The sequence below is a fragment of the Miniopterus natalensis genome, chromosome 19 (assembly GCF_054644295.1).
Source record: "Miniopterus natalensis isolate mMinNat1 chromosome 19, mMinNat1.hap1, whole genome shotgun sequence".
Lineage (NCBI taxonomy): Eukaryota > Metazoa > Chordata > Mammalia > Chiroptera > Miniopteridae > Miniopterus > Miniopterus natalensis.
Window position 1 is genome coordinate 38,742,685 of NC_142099.1, and position 23,432 is coordinate 38,766,116.

Below are 23,432 nucleotides of genomic sequence, written 5' to 3' on the forward strand. Positions count from 1 at the left end.
GAGTTCCTCGGATAACTTTCAATTTTTAGCTTTGCTGTTTCAAGCCCTACGCTCCCTGGTGGCAGCGTGGACAGAAGACGCAGGGTTGTCATCCAACAGTGAGCACAGAGTTAACTGAAATGGGTGGCAGGCCCTGAATTTGAAATGGAATTTCATATAAAATTTTTCTGGCCTTTCTATAAATAGAAAACACCATTAGACCGAAGTCTGGCGCATTAACTTTGGCCTACAAGGTGCATATTTCAATTTCCCATGCCTTGTCACAAACTGGATTAGCTCCTTGAAATGTCCGTTGAACTTGGTTATGTAATGGCTCTATACATGGCGCAGTGGCCAGACTACTGTGCTGGTGCCCATTTCCATTTATGGTGATAAGCTTTAGTGTTTACATGGCCCCAAGAATCATTTTCAAGAAGGCTTTGGGGAAAGACTCAAAATTTTATAATTTATTCTTCAGTCAAAACAGCCAAATAGAGGTTTGACTGTGGGTGGCGCTGAGCTTCTGAATAAGGCTCATGTTTGGGGGAAAAGGTAAGAGAAGATAGGAAGCTGCCAGGACACGTGTCAATGTTTGGGTGAAAGTGCACAGAAGGTGAGCATTTCCCATGGGATGAACGTGAACCTGGCCCAGTGGCTGTATGTCGCAGGAGAGAATGGCTGTCCCCCAAGTAAACACAGTGCGGGCCAGGCGCCAGGGGCTGCGCTTCACCAGGAGGGAGGGGCTCTGCGGCTCACAGAGTGGAAGACACGTGAGAAAGTACAACACAGCCCTGCAGGGTGGCTCAGCTGGTTGGAGCGTCAACCCTTGCACCCAAGGGCTTGATCTTCTGTCAAGGAGCATACTGGAGGCAACTGATCCATGTCTCTCTCTCACATCCATCTTTCTTACTTCCCCTTCCTTTCTCTTTAACATCAATAAAAAACCAACCAACCACCTTTTGTTTGATGTAGCTGCATTTATTTTTTCTGCTTCCCTTGCCTGAGAAGACACATCTAAAAAGATACTGCTAAGGGTGATGTCAAAGAGCTTACTGCCTATGTTTCCTTCTAGTTTTAGGGTTTCATGTCTTGCCTTTGTCTTGAATCCATTTTGAAATGACTTTTCTGTAAGGTATAAGAAAGTGGTCCAAGATTACTGTTTTGCATGTGCCTCTCCCATTCTCCCGGCACCACTTACTGAAGAGACTGTCTTGACCCTGTTCTGTTGTATGCTCTTGCCTCCTTTGCTGTAGACCGACCGCATGAGGATTTATTTCTGGGCTCTCTAGTCTACTGATGTCTTTATGCCAGTGCCATACTGCGTTGATTACTGTAGCTTTATAATATAGTTTGGTATCAGGGAGCACACTACCTCCCACTTTGTTCTTAAAATTTCTTTGGGTATGTGGGGTCTTTTGTGGTTCCATATAAATTTTAGGATTAGTTGTTCTGAGAATGCCACTGGTATTTACCGGCATTGTTGTGGGTAGTATGAAAATTTTAATAATCTTAATCCTTCCATTTATTTGTATCTTGTTCACAACTTTTCTTCAGTGTCTTAGTCTTGCACATCTTTGGCTCAGTTTATTCCTGGATATTTTTGGTTTTTGACACAACTGTGGATGGGGTTGTTTCTTAATGTCTCCTCCTGATGGTCTGTTTTTGGTTTCTAGAAACACAACTGACCTCTGTGCACTGCTGACAGAAGGAGCGGGCCTGAGTCAGGAACAACTACACAGCTTTATTGTCAGTGGGTTACGGAAAGTCCACATTAAACGCATTACCCTACAAATAATAACCTATGAGGATACAAAAAGTGACTGAGCAACATTATTTGGTACTTCTGATGCTTCCATTAACTCCAGCTTCCAATTACAAAGGCCATTAAACCACACGAGCTACTCACAAGCCCCTGTGTGTGCGGGTCAAGTGGGCAGTGAGGCCATCCTCCTCCTCAGCTCCGCGGCCTTCCCCTCCAGCTTGGCACAGCCCTCCTCCACCGCCTTCCCAATGCCTTCGTGGTACTTCTCCAGAGCCCCTTTCAAGGTCAGAAATATTTCCTAAGTGGAAAATGAGGGGAATGAGTCCATGCATCAGACTCAACTGAAAATGAACCATAAGAATCCCCGGTCAGACTCATATGTTTAATACTATTTTGAAGCCTAATGTCACGTGCATTGGCCTGTCACCATGGCCTGGATTCCAAGGCACTGAGAACTTATTTTAATTGTCAAGGAAACATTTTAACTTCGATGCTCTCCATGGCAAACACCAGGCACACACTTAGATCAGTGTGAACAGCTAGAGCCTCTGCATCTGACCTTGCGGTCATGGAAAGACGTGTGAACAGAGTTACTATGAACCTACAGGACAGAGACACACCAACGCCTTGTCTGGTTGTCTTAACTGGCCAGGCAGCTCTACCAGCAGTAACAAGTTTTCATGCAAACCTACGTGCATATGTGAAGATGACAAATGAAAGCAGAACAGTTTTCAGACTGAATATAATTCCTTCCACCTCATACTCAGCCAATGCATTTTTGATCTTTTATTATTTACTTTTCTTAAAATTGTTAAACGTTGATACAAGAAAAAGTGGGATTAGGTTATAGAAAGGGTCAGCCTCTACTCTGGAGAACTGATGAAATCTTCAAAGTGAGGGTGACATAATTTACATAAACTCTTGAGATTATCTGAAACTAATTTCTTATCAACACTCACCTGGGACCTCAGCCTCTCCCTCTCAGTGGCATCTTTCAGCTGCTGAACGGTAAATCTAACCTTCTGGATTTCTTGATTAATGGTGGTTATCCGCTCATAGACAGCACCTCTTTTTTCTTGAACTTTATTGCAATCTCTAAAGGAAACAGACAGCCAGGTTATAATTCCTTTCTAGGATCTAAAAGGCAAACATTTAACTTAGCTTGATTACAAAGTACCCAACCGTATAAGACACACTTTAGCCTCTCCTCAAGGCATAAAAGGGAACAGATGACCACCCCTGTGCGGGGCTACCCTCATGCAGGACCCCAGGAGCCACACAGGGTCTGAGGTCACAGTCTGTGCCCAGGATGCGCCTTGCGTGCCAATGGTGGGAATGAGTTGGGCAGCCCTGCTTCCAGGCAGCTTGGCCAAAAATCTAAGCTCCCAGGCTCTGCCCTTTGCTCTGTCCACAGGAGGAAGAAAGCAAAGGGAATCTTCCCACAACCGTAACGCACCTTTGAGAGGCTCAACAGTGACATCACAGGCATTCCTGGGGCCTCAACTATTCTAAACACCTTTTTAGCACGGACAGGAAGACCGCACCAAGGAAACCCAGCACTCTGGCCGACAGCTAGGACAGATGCTAGCACAGTGCAACTCTTATCCAAACACAAAAACCACAGGGGTCCAGGCTGCAAAGGAGCTGGACTAGGAGCTGGATTAGGGGCTGGATTAGGAGCTGGACTAAGAGGGGGACTAGGAGCTGGAGGAGCTGGACTAGGAGCTGGACTAGGGGTTGGACTAGGGGCTGGACTAGGAGCTGGAACAGCTGGCTGACACGCTGGAGCACCGGGCCGCTGAAGAATTACACAAATTACAGAACTGTGACCCTGGAGAAGAAATCCAGAGCAGCAACATCTCTAAGTCTGGACACAGCCTCACAAGATTGCCAGCTGACTCATCTGTCCTGGCCTCCTCGTGGTGGAATACCTTTCTGAAATTACACGAGGCATGGAATCTTAGGGGAAACTACTGGTTTCTTCAGCACGTTAAACTGGACATAGCTCCGTACTCGATCACCGTGCGCTTGTACTGTTTGACGTCCTCATGCTTCTTGTTGATTTTGAACTGCACCGTGGCGAGCTTTTCCTTCTTCACATTCATCAGTCTCCGCAAAGAGTTTTCCTCAGCCTTCAGTTTCTTCAGTTCTGACTCACCGCTCTCAATCTGGTCCTCCAAGTTCAGGTTCTGTCATGAGAAGACTTCGATCAATACAACCAAGTAGGGGTACAGATGGAACCAACGACTCTTCTAGGAAGAGCTGCAATAAGACACCATTTGAAACGAGACAGAACTGTTTCAGCCCTGCACCCACAGGAGAACAGACTGGACAGAGGGGACAGAAGGCGGCACGGGGACAAGATCGTGACACCCAGAGGGCTTCTTGTGCCACTTCATCAGCAAGGACTGGAACAGAGGTGGGGATGAGGCCAGCCGAGAGGTGGAGGGCAGGGGCCTGACCCAAGGTGGAGGAATGGGGGAGGACGGCCCCAGAGCAGTTAGAAGCAGGGACCTCCAGCCAGTTCTGCCGACTCCCGAGGGCAGACAGGGGAGCACTCAGTGCTCAGTGGGAACGAATACCTTGGGCCATCTTACACTCTAACCACTTCCCTCACAAAAGAAACCCCCATCACATGCAAGGAGGTGGCCTGGGGACAGGTGGACGAGGAACGGAAAAGGTGCGAAGTGAGAAGGATTTTCAAGTGTCCAGCCTGAGAGACTTAAATAACGTGGGTACTGGCTCTCCACCTGCAGGGCAGACTCTGTGTCACTAACTTTCATCCCTTTAGCTCCCAGGTTGCACTAGGCAGTCACCTGGGATCCTGCGTACTGCTTAAAGGACCGTTTCTAACCGTTAAAATGAGTGTAAACTTCCACTACTTTTTTCTGAAACGCAGGGCAACCTGCAATGTCACTGACGTCGTCATTCATCTCATCTGGGGTGAAATGGGCCCAAAGCTGCCGAGGATCAGTTTGCCCCCAGTGCACATGGCCACACGCAACACTGTCTGTACAGAGACCAGTCTTTCTTGAGGACACAGTGAGGAGGAGGAAAGTGTACCCCAGGAGCTAACGCTGATAGCCCCAGTGAGACGGACACACCTCCTTTAAGACGCCGGCCAGCTTCTCCCTGTTCTCCGCCAGGTCCTGTATTTTCTTCTGATACAGCTGCACCTCCAGCTGGCAGGAGGGCAGGCCGTCCACTGAGTCACGATATACCTCGTACTTCTCCATTACTTGTTGCTTTGAAAGGAAACACAGAAACCCATCTGAAAGCCTGGTTATGAGGCGGCAGCAATGTCAGAGCTCACTCGGCAGCAGCTGCCAACAGCTTAGCAGCAGAGAACGCCTGGAGTCCAGGCCGGGAACGAAGTGCTTAATGCCGTGTGTCTGAGCCCAGGCTTACGCTTTCCTAAGCCCGGTGAGTGTGGACTGAGGGAAACTGCCTTGATTTTACCAAACCTCTCACTGAAGCACCTCCCAAGGTTATTCGTGATGATCTCAAAAGACTCCATTTCTGCTCACGCTCCAACTACTCCCTTTACTCCCAGGCAACTGCACTGTCAATTATAATAATCTTAGCCCTTTGACCACTCCAGCTCATTTTTAAAAGATTAATTCCATTCTAAAACCAGAAATGGGCACTGTTGACCACAACCACCCCCATATCGAAGGCTTCTTCCCCCTCACCCCCATATCGAAGGCTTCTTCCCCCTCCCCCCCCCTTCTCAATCAGTTGGCTTGTCACAGCAAAACAGTTAATCCTCTCATTGCTGGTTTTCCTGTTGTCTTTCACACTAATTTGTCAAGACCTTGCATGTCATGGACATAATCCCTCCACCTGTCACACGCACTACAAGTATGTTCCACAACTGCACTGTTGTTCTGTATAGCTTTTGGGTTTCCAGTCTTGATTTTAAAAATCTACCCCAGGCCAAGATTATACAAATGTTCTCCTAAAATGTCCAAAATTGCTAAAATTTTCAATTTAAATTTTTAATCCAGTTAAAATGTATTTTTGTAAATGGTGCAGGTATAGGCCTGGCTCCCTTTGCTTCTGGATGAACAGCCAATTGCACCAGAACTGTTTGCTAAATAATGCAATGTTCTCTCAAAACACTCAGACCTCTTTCAGGGCTCTCATGCTCTGTAACTTCTATTCCCATGTGACAATTTTTAATAATCAGGAATTACCTGAATAACCACCTCAAGATGAACCGGAAGTGTCTTTTCATAGTTTATAAAACTTGCCTCATAAAAGACACTCAATCACCCACCCACTTCTACTGTCCTACCCTATTCAACCCCTCCCAGCAATAACTGGGATCTTTTAAACACAAGTATACCTTGTCCAGCACCCTCTCTGAAACCAGTCACTGGTGTGCCCTTGCTCTTAAAGTCAAATCCAGCACCCTGAGCCCTCAGCCTCTGCCTATTTTTCCATCATCTCAGGCCACTCTCCTTCTAAGTATCATGCTTTGTTCCCAGAACACACCTTGATCCCTATGACCTCAGAGGCTTTGCATATGCTGTTCTCTCTGCCTCAATGCTCGTCCATGTACAAATTTGCTAGGATCACCCCTGTTCTTCCTTCAGATGTCAGCATCAATTCCCCTTCCTTCCCACCACACCGGATTCCACAGGACTAAAGCAGGCACCCCACATTAATTATTTCAAAGTACCCTATACTATTTTTTGTTTCAGTTTGTGGTGCTTTTTAAAAAGTAGACTTTATTTTCTGGAAAAGTTTTATGTTCACAGCAAAACTGAGCAGAAGGTACAGAGACCTCTCATATACCTCCTTCCCCCACATGCTGGCACTACACGTTTTCATAGTACATGTTAATGCTTGTTATTATATAATTAGTTATAAAATTGTTTAATACCGTCCTCCCTGAAAATAAAGCATCTAAGGCTCATAAGGATCACCCAGGGCAAAGCCTCAAAAACATGTTGTGTAAGTAAACAAATGTCTTCAAATTCTCTCTTCACCCTGAACCCACTTAAAGAGCAACAAATGAAACACGAGGGCGAAGTGCGTAAGAGGAAGAGAGAGACAGGCAACCTGGAAGTCAGAGACCAGCACAGGATTAAACAAGAGTTGCTGAAAAAACAAACTCATTAAAATGAAGAAAAGAACACTCACCCTGGAATTTTTAAGCTTCTGAACTGTATCTTTCATTTTTTCTTTATAATTCTTTAACTTCTCTGGAGAATCCACAATTTTTGTTTTCAAACTCTCTTGTACTTCTTTCAAAGAAACCACTGACAATTTTAGCTCATTCTGTGGAGAGAACGCTTTTATATATGAAATACAACAATAAGATAGAAAAAAACAAAGAAGTTGGGTCTGGGCTTGTTGTAGTAGGGGTGAAATCAGGGGACGGCCACACTGCTTCCTGTGTCGGGGCTCCCACTCCTGTCCAGGCCCCGGGCCAAGTTCCTGGGTACAACATGCAAGGTCATCCCTCAGTCCCTCTCAGGCTCCCATCCAGTGTCATCTCCCTCATGTCCTAGGGCACCCTGTAAGCTGGTCATATTGGTCCTGTGTCGGGCCCTGATCAGTAAGGTCTTCCTGAGGGTTACCACTTCCCCCTGCACTGCCTGTGTTCATGAGTCCCTGCGAACCCTGCCCCACCTGCTCCAACCCCTCCACAGCAAATGCCCAAACCCCAGGATATGGACTGTACGTGCCACACCATCCTTGTGCATTTCAGGTGTTTCTCAACTGACTGAGCAACGTGGGTGTGTGACTAGTTACCCCTGTTCTCCGAGGACCCAAGCAAAGTAATAGCACTGACAAGGTGCTATAAAAAAGTTCAATTTGTTTCATTTTAAGGGAAAAAGACTCGGGAGAGACATCTGACTATGATATACCCAGTTAATACTCCTCCACACGAACTCTCCAGCCTCAGTGCTACTGTAGTGAAAAGGTGCTCACCAAATACTTGGTTTTCTCTAAGATATCAGACTTCTTCTGGGCATTTCTCTCTTGCAGCATTATCTACAGAAAAAGCAAACAATTGTTTTACAATGATTCAAAGCAGGTTTAAATGTACCTTCTCGGTGCATTCTCATAAAACAAAGGTAAGAAAGTGGTTAATGGACTAGACCGATACCCTCAAACTCCCTGTCCACCCCTTCCCCCACCTCTGGTCAGAAGTACCCACAGCTCCCTTACTGAGCAGTTCAATCCAAAGAGCTGCTAAGCCCATGCCTGCCAACCCAGTAGCCCAGACTGAAATACTGTGTGTCGTCCTAGCAACAGGAGTGCCAAGCTAATGTGCACCCGTCACATCGGGCCTGCAACCTCACACTCTGGAAGCAGAGTGCAGACAACCTCGTCTCCTGTTCGAGGGCTTGCATGCACACTGCTTTTTATCACAGCAAATGCCCAAACCCCAAGAGCTGGTCTCTGCAACAGGCAGACACAAAACATCTTGTTTCCCTGGAAACTTTAAAGTGCCTGGAAGCACCCGGGAGGGTTTGCTGCAGTGTCTAAGGTGCCAGTGCAATTAGGGGGCAGCAGAATTAGACATAGGAAAACACTAAAAAATGCTAGTCTCCAAGAAAGCACATAACTTTGGCATCACAAATAAGTACCATGGTCTGACGTGGGCGACAGAGGTGAATGTATGTCCCTTAGAATATAGGCAGGGCAGTAATGCTGTTTAGTCACTGAATGCGCCCGCCCCCCCAAAAAAAACTACAGAAACGCTCTTCCTAGGAGTCAAGGTCTCAACAACACCCACCGTTTTCTGCTGGAAGTCCTGGCTCAGCAGCTGCTGCAGCTCCTGGATCTCATCGGAAAGCTGCTTGAACTCGGCCTGCTCCTCCACTGGAACAGAACTGAGCACAGTGCGCTGGTTACACTACCAAGGTCCCAACTCTACAGGACCAGGCTGGAGTCTCGGCCCTGCGGAACTTCAGCGAGGGCACCCTCTGCCTCAGGCTCTGAATGATACCCTCCCAGACAGCACCTGAGAACAGGCAAGCCACCTCCAGGGAATGGGCAAAAGTGCTCCTGCGCCTTCCCGTCAGGTCTCCGTGGGGACCGCTGCGCACCCCGCCCTCTGCTTTCCTGAGAACAGGACCACAGGCCCCTCTCCCCTGCCCACACATCTGCTCACAGTTCCTGCGGCTGCCTGCTCTCGCACCCCTGTCCTCCCCAGCAGACTGGCGCATGCTGTCTCCTCCACAGGAAGGTTCTCAGCATTGGTCTCTGAAGCATGGTCTAGAATTGCTCCTTTCGTTTCAATCCCGACTGCCAGTGAGCTAACGAGCTTTATGTATTTTTTATTAGCCATTTGTTACTAAATCCGTTTATAACCTTGGGCCATTTTCTAGTGTGCTTTCCCCCATCAGTGCATGGGATTCCCTATATGTTGGAACAGCACTTGGGCTTTCTGATCAAGAGAGAAATGTTTTGCTGTATATGCTGCAAACACTCCCTCCCAGTCTGCCCCTACCGTCTGATATGGTGTGAGCTAACTCCCCCAGAGGAGACTTTCACATCTGCGTCCTAGGCCATCTTTTCAGCTTGCTGCTGTCCCTGAGGGCAATTACAGGAAGGCATGACACAGATACACTCAGGCACCAACACGGTAAAAGGGATAAAAAGTCTGTCAGTTCCTAATTAGAACACACAAGGCCAAGGAATCCTAACTTGTGAGTTTCCTCCTATCTGACCTATATGAGCCAATAAAACCCACCCCTGCTGAAGGGGTAAAATGCTGACAGAATCAACTGGTCTGAAGAGGGGAGTCCAGTGAGCTGCTGCTCTCCTGTGTAAGCCGAACACCCCCCGGTGCAGCTCAGGAGAGGAAGCTGAACACTCCTGGGGGCAGCTCAGGAGAGGAAAGTACCAATTTGCACGTCTGGCTAATGCACAACAGCAGGAAAGAAGCAAAAGATGTATCATGTCCCAAGAGTGAGAAAAAAGAAAAGGTAAACTTAAAACAGTGCAATTTAGTAGGAAAGATGACTTGAAGTCAACTGTAGGGCTGTCAAATACTACTCGCAACCCACTCTGCATTTTTAAAGTTGCAATTATTTTATTCGTAAATCTGCTACTCACTCAAGTTTCTCCAGCTTCGTTAAGGCCTCCTGGTGAGCCATATTCAGCTGCTGCATTTTGTCCACAGAAGATTTCTATTAAAGCAGTTTTAGTAACTTCACGTTAGTGTTTTCCAACATAATCGCGACATGTTTAAAAATTCACCTGTCAGTGCAGACTGCAAATGCTCTCTTGCTACACCTTACACCACGAGAAACAGGCACTGTGACATGTGCGTCAGGGGCTTCTGTGCTTGTTCAGCACATACGTGTTGGTACCAGTCAGCGCTGTGTGCAGTGCTGGGAACGACACCAGAGACTAACAGTTCCTGGATGTGAGTAGCGCAGTCGCCTTGAAGAGTCACTACATGAGTATAAAACCACAACCCAGCTTGTTACAGTGCTGAGCACAATGGCAGCCAACCCTACTTGGGTGATGACCAGGGAGACCGTCACAGAGAGCTGCAGCGAAATGACAGATGTCTGAGCCGTGTCTTAGAAGTGAGAAGAAATCAGCCAAGCCAAGGCGTGTGCGTGAGCATGTATATACGTGAGTGCGTGCGTGTGCACGTGAGTGCGTGTTGGCACACACAAGTGTAGGCTTGGGGAGCATGTGATGTTCCAGAGGTACAAGTGTGGTGTGATTTGTGCAAGGACATCTCTATTGATCTGTAGCTCAGTGTGGCTGGAGCTGAGTTCCAAGTGTCTGGCTCTGGTACTTTCCTAAGAGCATGTGCCCACAACTGGGGACAGACGGGAACAAGTCACAGATGACCCACAGCCTTTCCAAATTCTCTACTGCTGACGAGTGAGTTTATCTGTTAGGTGACCTATTGGACTGAATGCTATGATGCAGTGCTGGGCCAGCATTGGAGCAAACATGAATCTCAAGCCTCATGACTAAAGGACATTGTTAAACAACAGAGAACACGCGACTTGTCACTACTCTCCTCCTTACATTTCCTGACATAGGAAGAGATCAAACAGGAAACCCAGCCTCTCTGTAACCAAACAGCAAAGAAAACCTCTCTCTGAGATGCTTTCCAGTACCTAAAACCTGAAACTTCACATAAATATAACAATCAACTTGCTTCTACAATAATTAGTCATTCACGACAACGGCTTTAGAGCAGACAATCAGTTTACAAGTGGTGCTACGTCTCCACCTTACATATTGCCAGAGGAACTCCATGTACGTCTCACGGCATGCTTCCCTGAAGTGGATGAAGTTGATGATGCCACTCAAAAACCGGCTGGTCCTTTTGGCTTCTAAAACAGAAAGCGAGACTCCCTAAGTAAACCTTTGAAACAATATAAAAATGAAATCCACCCTCTCCCACCATATACTCTGCTCACAGAATACAAATAAAGCTGTGTGTGCTCTAACCAAGGTTCAAAGAGTTTGCTTTAACTTAAAAATCAGAATTATCTTTGCATTAATAACTTAAAAAAAGTCAAAAAGGCAAACCATTTTTGGCCATGAGAAAGTGGCAGGACCTGCTTTCTTTTCCCATCTTAACCAATCAGAAAGCCACACAAAATGTACTGCAGCAGCCCAGCCAGCGTGGCTCAAACGCTGAGCATTGCCCTATGATCCGGGAGACAGCAGTTCGATTTCCAGTCAGGGCAAGTGCCCAGGTTGCGGGCTCAATCCCCAGTAGGGGCTGTGCAGGAGGCAGCCAATCAATGACTCTCTCATCATTGATGTTTCTCTCTCTCTCCCTTCCCTATCCCTTTCTCTCTCTGGAATCGATAAAGACATATTTTTTAAAAATGCTTTCACCATAACATTTAGGGGGGAAAAAAAAAAAAAAGTCCTGCGGCATACCATGGAGGACAGCAGCCCCAAGAGAAACACTATGGGGGGAGAGCCCTGTCAATATGTCAATGTGGACTCCAGGCTGAGTCCAAGGAGGAAGAGCACAGACTCACAGCTCCTACTGAGTCGTGAAGGCAGAACCGAGAGTCTGGACAGACCAAGGTAACTGGAATTTAAGTTGGCCTCTCCAAACTAAAGTCCATTTCCTGACTTACATTCCATTTGTTCAAGGGAGAGAGAGAGACATACAAGGAGAAAAAGGGGAAAATTTTAAAAGACCTGAACCAAAATTTTACAACTTAAAACTGAAATATCTGACACTAGATGGGCTTAATGGCTGATCAGACCTGCAGAGGAAAGGACTAGTGAGATGAAGGCAGCACTAAAAGTCAGAGATGAGCGTGAACAGAGCACCGTGCACTGAGGGACACCCCCAAGCAGCACATGAATGTGTAATGGAAGCCCCACAAAGAGGAGTGGCAGAGGACTTTCGTAAGACAGCTGAATATTCTCCAAATTTGACAGAAACTATAAACACATCCAAGTAAGCAAATCTAAGGAGGTGAGGACAGGGACGGGGAACAAAGGCAAACCCCCACAGGCACACTGTAATGAATTGCTGAAAGCCTCTGAGTCTTATAGCAGCCAGACGGGAAGAGAAGCAGAGAGTTAGTCCAGTCTGAGGAGCAAGGGCTCAGTATTACTGGCCTTCACATAGGAAAGCTGGTGACACCCTGGACCCACAGGCCATAGGAAACAAGCTGAGAACCCTACAGGACGGGGGACTTCAGCAAGGCTGCACACGTTCCAGTGAAAAGGCAGACCAGGGGGAAAACTCACACCAATGCAGGGAAACAACAAGGTTACTAGCATCTCTACTTGTCTCTGCTGAGACAATCACCTCCTCTGAGAAGTCTAACCCTGGCCACTGCCACATGGGTTTCAGTGGAAGTAAACTCTGTATGTGGTCCATGAACTATCAAAATTAAGAGTTAAGATAAAAAGTGCTCTTTAGTCAATGATAACCCTGGAAGAACTGCCAAAAACAAAACAAATCTCAGGAGGGTGGTGGCCTCAGCCTCAGAAAATGAAGATAAGTTTAGACTTATAATCCAAAATGCAGGTGGGCACATGTGTGCACCACACGCACACACACAGAAGAAAACATCTCTCATTGGTTTGTGGGTACAACTAAAGCAGGGCTAAATGTGAAGTTTGAAACCCTCACTCACTTGGGTACAGAATGTCGGCCGTCTCAAAGTCGTTCACCCGGCAAATGGGCAGAAATGAGTTCCTGGAAGACACAGTGGAGAAAGAACACTGAAAAGTATACTGTAAATATACACGAAGCCAGAGGAGAGGAACATCTTATTTTCAATGAGATTTCTGGATACATTCTCCAAGTCAAACGACATGTCAGATATCTACTAGAACGCATGGCCCTGTGGCACTGAATCTCCTTTTCCATACATTACATGAGTGTTATGCCCTGGGACAGTGAAATATGCCAACGCACACTCTGGGAGGTACTAGGACTCTAAGCACACAACGGCCTCCAACAATTTTATATTTACAACACTGAAACTTCAATTGAGAGTGCCACAGGTGGAGGCAGTTAGTTATGCTTGTTGAAAGTCTATAATTTTGAATACATATGGGATGAAGTGGAGAGAAAAAAGGCAGAAATTCCTTTCCAAAGAAAATCATGTCATTAAGAAAGCTTAATGTAACGCAGGTATGGTTAGACTAAGAAAATAAAATGCTACTCACAGATGAATAAACAGGTTGCTGACGGGTAAGAAGCCTTCCATTAAGTGTGGATACATGACGTCCGAGTTCACTGGCATCTAAAGGGAAAAGTCAGAAAATCTAAGTTACACATTAACCTGATGAAATGAAAAAAGTCTTCCACTTAAAGTAACCTCAATCAGAGAGTAAGATCAAATTATATTAACCTATTAAAGAGAAACAACAACGAACAATACAGATCCTAGAACAAACCTAGAGTTGCGTTCATATTAATTCTGAGTCACAGTGGGTGTTTCAGAATGGTTCTGAGTGCAGGAGAAAATGAAGGTGCTGGTTCCCAGGGACTAACCAGCAGCACTGACACTAGCTTTTACACGTGCTCGCTTAGCCTGTAGAACGAGCCCAGGACAGAAGTGAAGCCTCAGCACGGGCTCACAGCAAACACGGCAAGCTTTCAATCCCAAACAACATGCAGTGACACTGGACCATCCGACAGGCATTCTATCTCTGCATCTCCAGATGATGATCCGATGAGAAATACCTAATGTACTATGGCTCAGCTGCCTTACTCCAGCTGCTTTCCATTTCAGTGCCTATCCTCTACCCCAACGTGGGCTACGCCCTGAGAACAGCGTCTCTGAGTGCAGCCTGTGAATCTGAATAACTGCCTCCATCAGTGATCAGGGTCCTTAGGTCTCTCACTGCGGTCTTTGTCTGACTAAAGCTGTCAATATAAACCACCGTTATGCCTGAGATTCCTGATTCTCAGTGACATTTCACATAATAAAGTCAAGAACTTCCTGTCCTGAAAACCTGAAGCCTGCAAGTACGGAAGTGACCCACCATGTAGAAGTGCTCCAGGCGCGTGCCGTACACGATCTGTAAGGCCCTCAGGTAGATCATATGCAGGACCTCGGGCTATGGGAGAGAAGCACCTGTTAATGCCGACGCAGGGCTAAGCTGGGTCACTACCATCCTCACCGCCCCACATCAGGCAAAGAACAAGACTGACAAGTTTCTCTATTTCCCTTGAAATAGTTCTTAATTTCTCCATACTTGAAAACACCTTATATACTTACCATTTGCTCATAAGTAAGTGATCGATAAGATCAGTTGTTTAAGTCCATAGACAGGATGAGAGCAAGACTATCCAAATCCAACCCAAGCCATCCACCCACACTGGAAGGGGAGGGCCACCCTTTCCAAACTAGTCCTCCGTGTGGTAACCCAGGGCACACCGGGAGTAAAGGTGACCCACCATGGAGGCCTCAGATGCGAAGGTTTCCTCAGATGTTAGAGTTAAGGGAACAGCATGAGCAGAGGTATAAATGTCATAGGGTGGGCAGGATTTTTTAAAGTTCCATCTTCTAGATTTGCAGTTCCCAAGTGCTGGCCTGCAGACCCTGTTCTACATACGGGTTCATTTACCCTGAGAGCCTCTCTTTCCTTGTAAAGAATTAACGGGGCACCAAGACCAGAAAGTTCAGCTCCACGCCACTAAACCAGGTGGTCCTGTGCTACCCCTTCAAGACCAGCCCAATAAACTCAAGGAGAGGGTGGGACTTCTGTGTCACATAAATAGTTCATGTCACACTTATTAACTACAGACATAAAGAACAGCGTCTGTCAAAACAAGTCCGCCCCTGGGGACATGTAAGAAAATCAACCTGTGAGCTTCCAGAGGGCTGTTCTCAGCAGCCCGCCCGTGAGCCACGGGGGAAACGTCCCCCTCGCCCTGCCCACCAGCGACGCCCCTGGAGCACAGCTGATGACCGCAGAAGTGCGTGCACGGCAGGAAGCTGGTTTAGAAGCTTTCTCTTTGGAGAAGAGGACCACGTTAAAGAACTGCATTCCCGGTGGACGCAGGAGCCGCCCCATATGACCTTCGCGGTGTCCTCAAGGCCCCAGGAGGGCTCCGGGTGAACCACAGGGGGCGCCGCCCAGCACAGCCGGCTCACCTTTGGGTTGGGGTAGAGGTCACCCTTGGAGAGGTTTTTGCCATCGGCCCCGGTTAAGATTTTGTTTCGAACGTGAGTCACGATCTCAGCGACGTTGTATCTGGGGAAAGACAAGGTCTCCATCCCCGGAGTCCCCCGCCGGCCTGCGGGAGGAGGCAGATGAGCGGGCGGGAGGGCGGCTCTGGCCCGGAGCCCGCGGGAGGGGGAGGGGAGCCCGGCCCCGCGCCGCCGCCCGCAGCTCCGACCAGGCGGCCCCGCCCCGGTTTCCTCGGCCCGTGCGTCCCGAGCTGAGCAGGGGGCAGCGCGTTTCCTCGCGCTCGGCGGCCCGGGGCTCAACCACATCCACCTGAGCGCTAACCCTCCGGGCAACACAACCCGCGGGGTGGTCACGGGTGAGCAACAGCGACACGGGGCAGGCGACAGCACCGTCCCGCCTCGCGGCTCCTCGGGGACACAGCGCGATGCTCAGGCTCGGGTGCCAGTAAGAAGGGAGAGGACCGCCCGCGCGGGACCGGCTGGGAAGGGCCGCCTCCGCCGCCGCCTCCCTCGGGCCCGCACCGGGCGCCGCCCCCCGCCTTCCCCCCCCCCCCCGCCGGCCGTGCGGGCCGCAGGCCGCGGAGGCGCGGTGTTCCGGACGCAAGGCCGCGGGAAGGGGAGGGCCGGGCCGGCCCGGCGAGCGCGGGCCCTCGCCGCTCGCCTGTGGGAAGCGCGGCAGGCGCGCCCGCGCGGGCCCCCCAGCAGCGGCCCGGGCCGCCCCCGCCGCGCCACGAGCCCCGCGGGAGCCGGCGCCGCCTGGCCACGGCCGCCCCGCCGCCCCGCGTCCCGCCGCCCGCGCGCTCACCGCCAGAGGAGACGCCGAGCCCGCCGCGGCCACAGGACGAACCACCCCGCTCAGCGCCGGCCCGTCGTCCCGTTTCAAACCAGCCGCCTACCCCAGCAGCCCCGCCCCTTCCGCCCACTTCCGGTAACGGTCGCGCCGAAAGCCCGTGAGGTTCAAAAGACTCCAGCTGCGCGGGGCGCGGTCTCCAGGCGGAACCTTTTCGCGGAGCCCGCGTCCGCCGTCCTAGACTCCGCCGGAAGTGGGCGCAGCGCCCGGGCGCATCCGGGGGGCGCTGCGGCGCCGGGCGGGGTTGGAGGTGCAAACCCCTCGCGCTCCAGCCCGCGGGCCTCGGCTCGGCCGGGGTTACTTACGAGTTAATGGGTGGACAGGCGCAGTGCTTCTGAGTGTTTAATTAGCATTTTAGTGCATAAGACGTTTATATACAGTATTTTATGTAAAAGATTGGAGCTGCAGATCTCAGAAAATGCCCGTTTATTTTTTTAAGATTTACCTTTGTTGTTGAAAGTATTCCTCTTTTCCCCATTGACCTGCACCCGGCGCCCGGACCCCCAGGCCCTTGTCAGCGCCCCGGCTCTGCGCAGACGCCCCCCCCCAGGTTCCGCAGTCGGCCCCCCAGGCTCCGCAGTCGGCCCGTGCGTTAGATTCCGCGGGTAAGCGAGAGCCTGTGCCATTTGCCTGTCTCTGCCTGGCTTCGTTCCCTTCGCATAATATTCTCCAGGCCTAAGAGGGCCTTTTTTTTAACCCTCACCTGAGGATGTCTTCCCCCATTGCTTTTCAGAGGGCATGGGATGGATGGAGAGACACGCTGACTGGTTGCCTCCTGCGTGAGACCCGACCTGGGCCAGGGAGCAAGCCTGCAACCAAGGGCTGGAATCGGACCCAGGACCGTTCAGTCCACAGGCTGATGCTCTAACCACGGAGCCAAACCAGCGAGGGTGAGACCCTTGTTCACAGCTGCGTAGTGTCCGTGGTGTGCATGTCCCGCAGCTGTTTTATCCACTCACCCACGATGGGCACGGGCTGTTTCCTTGTCTTAGCTATTGCAAATTGCGCTGCTGTGAACATCGGGCGCATATATTCTTTCCGATTAGTGTTTCAAGTTCCTTAGGATATATTCCTAGGAGTGGGATCACTGGATCAAAAGGCAGCTCCATTTTTACTTTTTTGAGGAACCTCCATAGTGTTTTCCACAGTGGCTGCACCGTGTGCATTCCCACCAGCGTGCACCAGGGTCCCCTTCTCCACTCCCTCGCCCGCAGGCCTCATTTGTTGATTTGTTGATGGAGCCACTGGGACGGGTGCCTCAGTATTTAAAGCAGCAAGTCCTGGGAACATTTCCTATACACAGCGTAGTCACTGGGTGGCACTGTTGCATAATGTGAACCTGACACCCTGGCGGTTTTATTTCATTTTCTTTTACACAAGTAAACCGAATTAAGCTGATAGACACCAAACACAGTGTTCTAGGTGGGACAATTAGATCCTATATTTATTGGCTTTAAAATGCATGGTTAGAGTTTGGGCTTAGGAAGGAAGACGGCATTGGACCCTATTACCTGTTAACATCCCCACCTGTTCAGCTGCCCCATCCACGGCCTGCTCATCCTCACTCCTGGGTCTGGGAACAGCTCTGATTCACAAGACTTCAAACAGCGTCTTTGTTAAAGACTCAGATGGAATTTTTACTTAGAAACCATATAATGTAGTCCTTTGCTAAACTAATTTGTGACGAGCTGTAAAAGAGTTCCCAGGAAGCAAAAATTGGTTGTTAAACTCTAACCCCACTGGTATCCTCTCCCCTAACTTCCACAGCAAGTTATGTGATTTTAACATAATCACTAGAGAAAACCTTAGAGTTAATAACCCAAATAAATTGGATAGTGATAAAAATATTTATCCAATGTGACCTTATTTTTAAATACAATTTTTATGTTCTGGTGTTTCAACAGTGGTTTTATAATGCCCAGTGGTGTTACCAGTTATTCTGAGAGAGTTAATGAGATTATCAGGGGAAAACTAGAATTAATGTTAAAATTAATTATTTATCATGTAAATTTTGATTAAAAGTTTTAAAAATGAAACCAATGACAGTGTCACAAATCAGAAAACTCAGGGATTAACCAGCTTTCCATCCTATGGAGTTCTTTATGCCAGTGGTTTCTATCATCTAAAGTAAATCCAGTAGGAACCTCAGAAAGAAATTTTCTCTCATAAAGGAGACTCGCATTTTCTCAAAACATGTCTGTGTTAAGTACCAAGAAACATCTAATTTCATTCCTTTTTTTGGAGAGAAAAAAAATGTCAGTTTTCACCTCTCATTTTCTTTAACAGACTCAACCTGGTAAACAGTTTGGCCATATAAATTCAAAATTGGTACCTGAATATTGTTCCTGGGATAACCCTTTAAGGTAAGTTTTATATACCATTTGCATATGGTGCTTAATAATAGCAATGATAGCTCACATTCATAGAGGTGTCCTAGGTTTCTCTCCATGTATTACTCCATTTAATTCTCACTGCAATGGCAGAAAGTAGTTTCTATTTCCATTTTCAGGTGACAAACCAAACACAAATTCCTTAAGAAAACTTAAGCAATGTGCTTGTAGTCCTGTATCTAGGAAACCAAGGGGCCAAAATTTGAACCCAAGTAAAGTAATGGCAGAAGTTCAGTTCTTGGCTGCTCACTGTGCTGCCTGGCCTGGAACCTGCAGAGCAGTGTCAGACCCCTGCTTTTTATGCAAGACTCATGGCTGTACCCCCTGGGTCCTCCCAGCAAGGATTGTATCCCTAGATGCCTTCTGGCCTCTACCACCTCCCCACCACACACACGCACAATACCTGTGAAAAAAACACCCGCGGAGGTTAAGCATTTCTTATGGGAAGGATTTAGCTAATGGATCTTTGCTCTAACTCCTGAATTCCCTTGTGTTGTTCCTGGCGTCCCTCTAAGCGTGTGATGGGCTGGCAGTCTCGCAGGGCATTCTCGACCTTCAGAGATGTCCTGCATAGGTACCCGCTCATTCTCTCATCTAACCCTCCCTCCCCACAGTGTGGCAGCTTCCAGGCTCTCTCCCAGCCCCAACTTCCCTAGGGCCCAACATCACTGCAAAGAAAAAGCATAAAGTCCCAGACTCTCTCTGTTTCTTCCTTTGTCTTAACAGGAAATTTCACAGCCTTAGCTGTCCATTGACTGTCAGCTGCTCTGGTTCTACTCATTGACTGGCTCCTCTGAAGGTTTTTTCCTGTTAACAGAGACAAAACACACTTAACACATTTCCTTCCCCTGAGCATTGATTTCTTTAAGAAAACCACAACTTGCTCTAGATAAGAAATTCATAGCCATAGTATTATAACATCATTTTGACCTTAGTTGTTAGGAACAAACCAGGCTACGTTATGCTAAGAGATCATTTGTACGCTGAGTGACAATGAATTATTTATCTCAAAATCGCTTTATTTGTGTGGGGTGATGAACACACTTCATTTCATGCCTGTTATGTTTTGGGGGGCCTTGGAGACAGAAAGAAAAGTGTCCGCAGGGTTGTTACCTTCTGAGGCTGTGGAGGACCTGTCCCCGGCTCTCCCGGGCTTCTGGTGGTTTGCTGGTGATCTGTGGGCCCCGTCTCTGCTGCACCTTCGCATGGCCTTCTCCCTGTGTGTTTGTGTCCAGACCCCCTTCTTACAAGGACACAGGTCACAGTGGATTAGGGCTGCCCTAATGATCTTATCCAAACTTGATTATCCCCATAAAGGCCCTGTTTGCACATGAGGACACCTCCTGATGTTTTGGGGTGAGGACTTCCACATGTCTTTTGGAGAATGCCATTCAACCCATAACATGTCGTGGACCAAAAGCCTTTGGGAGCAGGGTGTATAGACAGCCAGAGGGCTCGAGCAGGACAGATGTGCCAGCGCCCCTCAGAGCAGAATCCCACCCCTGGGTTTAAATTGAGTCCTAATTCCCTATGATTTTTATATTGCTGGTGCCCTTTGAGTGCAACTTGCTCAGTACATGTGATTTGTTGCATTTTTCTTAGAAACAGAACTCTTAAAAGGCATGTCTGGATAGCTGCAGAAGGAACAAGCAGAACTGGTCACAGAGAAAAGGAAGGTTTTATTTCACAGAGCACAGAGGATGATCCTGATTTAGCAGGACTGGCAGTGTCTGTGAGCTCTAAAGCGGTGTACGGACTAAACCCAAAGATACCATTGAAAGGAGCGTAAAAGAATATCAGTTTAGAAACTACGTTAACAACGTGCCCAGCCCCACACCATGATGACATGCACCTTGGCCAACAGTGGAAGGTTTGTGTGATGCACAGTCGGCGGTCAGTGACCACATTACCGAGTCCACATCCTCCCTGAAGGGGTGAAGACTGCTTGTTCGACCACAGGACTTTATAGTGTTCCTTTCCAGCTCCTCTCTGTACTCGACCCTCTAGTCATTAGTCACTCTATTGGTCTTATGTATTTAGGAATCCCCTATTTAAACAGATTTAACCAGAACATCAGTGTCACAAATATATACTGGTTGCCTGTTATTAAGCAGAAACTATATGAGATGTTGGCAGAATAAGCATGAAGAAGGTTTGCCCCGTCCTTGAAGGGGGGTGTGTGCCGAGGAGCGCTGTCCTGGAGGGCTGACACCCGGGGGAGGCCATCCCCGTCCTCCCTGGATGCCTGGGCAAGGTGCCCGTTAAGCCCATGGAGTCCGGTCAGGCTTCGGAATCTTGCCCAGGCTGGCTTATCAGGTGTTTCCCCACCGGCAGCGAGATGGCAGCTGGGCCGGAAGGTTCTAGGGCAGGAAGACATGCCGGGGAGAGAAGGCCCTGCAGGGAGGAGAGCGGCGGGCAGGGCCCGTGAGTCTCCTGGGGCAGGGGCCAGGGCTCGGGAAGAGAAGCTGCAGGAAGCGGGCACGACCTGTGGCCTAGGTGCGGTTACATCCATGTGGGGTCTACCTCAGGGGACTCAGAATCACACTTCACTGGGCACATGTGCGCTGGGCCTTGTTTTGTTAGCGTTCAATCAACCAGAAATGAAATAATTAAATACAAGGCTGATGTACAAACCTATCGATCGCAAGCAGCAGTGGCCGTGTTTTTCTTCCATAGACCGAGATTGACAGTCTCCGAGCCCAGCCAGTCTTGCAGAGCTGTTCCCTCACCTCTTAGCAGCCAGCAATTCCCAGCGGAGAGAGGGCGTGAGAGGAGGCCGGGGGCCTTGGCTGCTCCGCCGTCTGCGGGACGCCGTTCACCACGGCCCAGCAGTAACTGAACCGTGTTCTTAGGAAGCCACTGGGCATGTCAGCTGCTCTCGATCCCGATGCGGTGGCAGGATGACAGCTGGTCCCTTGTCCCTTTTCCTCACTTCTGTGAAAAGGGAGATCTGATAGAAAAAGGAAGAAACTTACTAACGTAACAACATTATCAAGAGAAAGGCTTTTTTGTCTTATGGATACTATGCTCTGAAGAATTTAAGGCCAAAAAGCCTCTTCTGAACATTCACAGCATCAGTCTGACGTCATCCACCGAGGCCAGAGCCAGGACATTGGCTTGAAGCCCTGAATTCTTGAAGGTGCCCCCGGGCAGGGTGGATTCAAGTACCTGGGGTTGGGGTGGAGGGGGTGGAAAGGGCACAGAGAAACCGGGAGGAGGACCAGACAGAGGAGCCAGAGGGCAGCTTCAGGCCCCCGTCTGGGAAGCAGGAGGGGGTGTTTGTTTAACAGCCGATTCTCAGGGGTCCGAGGGCCAAGGTCAAATCCCTCACCTTCTTGTACAAGGAAGATACTAGTCCCGGCGGCAAAGAGTTATTTTAAGAATTAAATAAATGTGTTCACGTGAACGGGTTAGAACATGGCCTGGCCAGTGGCAACCACTCTGTAAGTGTCAGCCATTACTTTCTGAGTCAGTCTCTATCGAATCTGTGGGTATCGGGATGGGGAGCGTCTGGGCGACACGTGTATGGTCGATCAGCTGACAAACACTTCAGCCCCAACGGCCTAAGTGAAGGCTGCGCCATCCGTTTCCGGTTGGCGGCCTGCACCGTGGTGCTCTGGCTCTTCGCAGCCAGGAGACCGTCACTACCCTGCTGGCTCTGCGTTCTTCTAGGGAAATAATAGCCACAGCCCCCCCCTTCCCAAACCAAATCATTTGTTTATTTCTTGAACCAGCTTCACTAAAGTTTTCAGTCATATTTTTATATAAAATCTGACGTTTCCTTTATTCAAAAGGCCATAAAGCAAATGCTCATAATATGTTAGTGAAAGGCAGGACTTAATGCCGTCCACCCAGGTAACCCATTACCTGCCCCAAAGGCAAGATTCTGGGCAGCTTGTGAGTTTTCTAAACTATATTAATATGCTTTGATCACTTTCACAGTAATTAAATCATTATCTAAATGTTTGTGTTCCCCCAAAATGTCATTGGAAAGAGAAGGAAATGATTGAGAGTGGATTATAAATGGAGAAGTGAAACTGAAAGGAAATGCCCGACTTCCCTTGGGACGCACTCTCCTGCCAGCTAGGAACCTCCCTCCCAGGGCAGCTTTGGCTGCATCCCATACGTTTTCATCACTCGCCTCGAGGTAGCTTCATTGCCTGTTTGATCGTCTCTGATCCTTGGTTCTTTAGGAACATGTTGTATGGTCTCCACGTGTTTCTGCTTTTTCCAGTTTTCTTCCTAAAGTTGATGTCTAGTCTCATGCCGCTGTGGTCAGAAGAGATGCTGGATATGACGTCAGTCTTCTTGGATTCACTGAGGCTTGTTTTATGTCCTAAACTGTTACCTATCCCAGAGAATGTTCCAGGAACACTCGAAAAAAATGTGTCTTCTGCAGTTTTTGGGTGAAATGTCTATTAAGTCAATCTCATCTGATATGACACTTAAAGCCATTATTTCTTTGTTTTCTGTCTGAATGTCTATCCAGTGATGTGAGTGAGACATTAAACTCCCCTCTGTGACTGTATTACTGTCAGCCTCTCCCTTTATGTCCATTAATAATTGCTTTATCTTTTAGGTGCACAGACATTTACGATTGTTATGTCTTCACCTCGGATGGACCCCTTTATCATCCTGTTATGTCTGTCTTTGTCTTTTCATACATTTTTTGTTTTACAGTCTATTTTGTATAGGTATTGCTACTCCAGCTTTCTTTTGTGTCTATTTGCACGTAATATCTTTTTACCATCCCTTCACTGTCCATCTGCGTGTCTCTTGATTTGAAGTGAGTCTCTCGTGAGCAGCATGCAGATGAGTCACGTTTCTAGCCC

General features: G+C 48.4%; 1 protein-coding gene and 1 long non-coding RNA gene across 2 annotated transcripts; one reads left to right on the forward strand and one right to left on the reverse strand.

The window, feature by feature from the left end:
- Positions 1–1,696: 1,696 nt before the first annotated feature.
- On the reverse strand, positions 1,697–16,249 carry NUF2 (NUF2 component of NDC80 kinetochore complex). Its single transcript, XM_016210451.2, has 14 exons — positions 16,166–16,249; positions 15,325–15,467; positions 14,210–14,284; positions 13,388–13,464; positions 12,850–12,911; positions 10,970–11,067; positions 9,821–9,894; positions 8,496–8,592; positions 7,685–7,747; positions 6,890–7,027; positions 4,846–4,986; positions 3,755–3,930; positions 2,701–2,836; positions 1,697–2,039 (listed from the first exon to the last, which is right to left on the reverse strand). Exons 2-14 carry the CDS (start codon positions 15,445–15,447, stop codon positions 1,905–1,907), a joined length of 1,395 nt encoding a protein of 464 aa, XP_016065937.1. The 5' UTR covers positions 15,448–15,467; positions 16,166–16,249; the 3' UTR covers positions 1,697–1,904.
- Positions 16,250–16,949: 700 nt separating this feature from the next.
- Positions 16,950–20,845, forward strand: LOC107535137 (uncharacterized). Its single transcript, XR_001603003.2, has 3 exons — positions 16,950–17,100; positions 18,497–18,573; positions 20,203–20,845. It is a non-coding gene; the product is annotated as an uncharacterized LOC107535137 (long non-coding RNA).
- Positions 20,846–23,432: the final 2,587 nt, after the last annotated feature.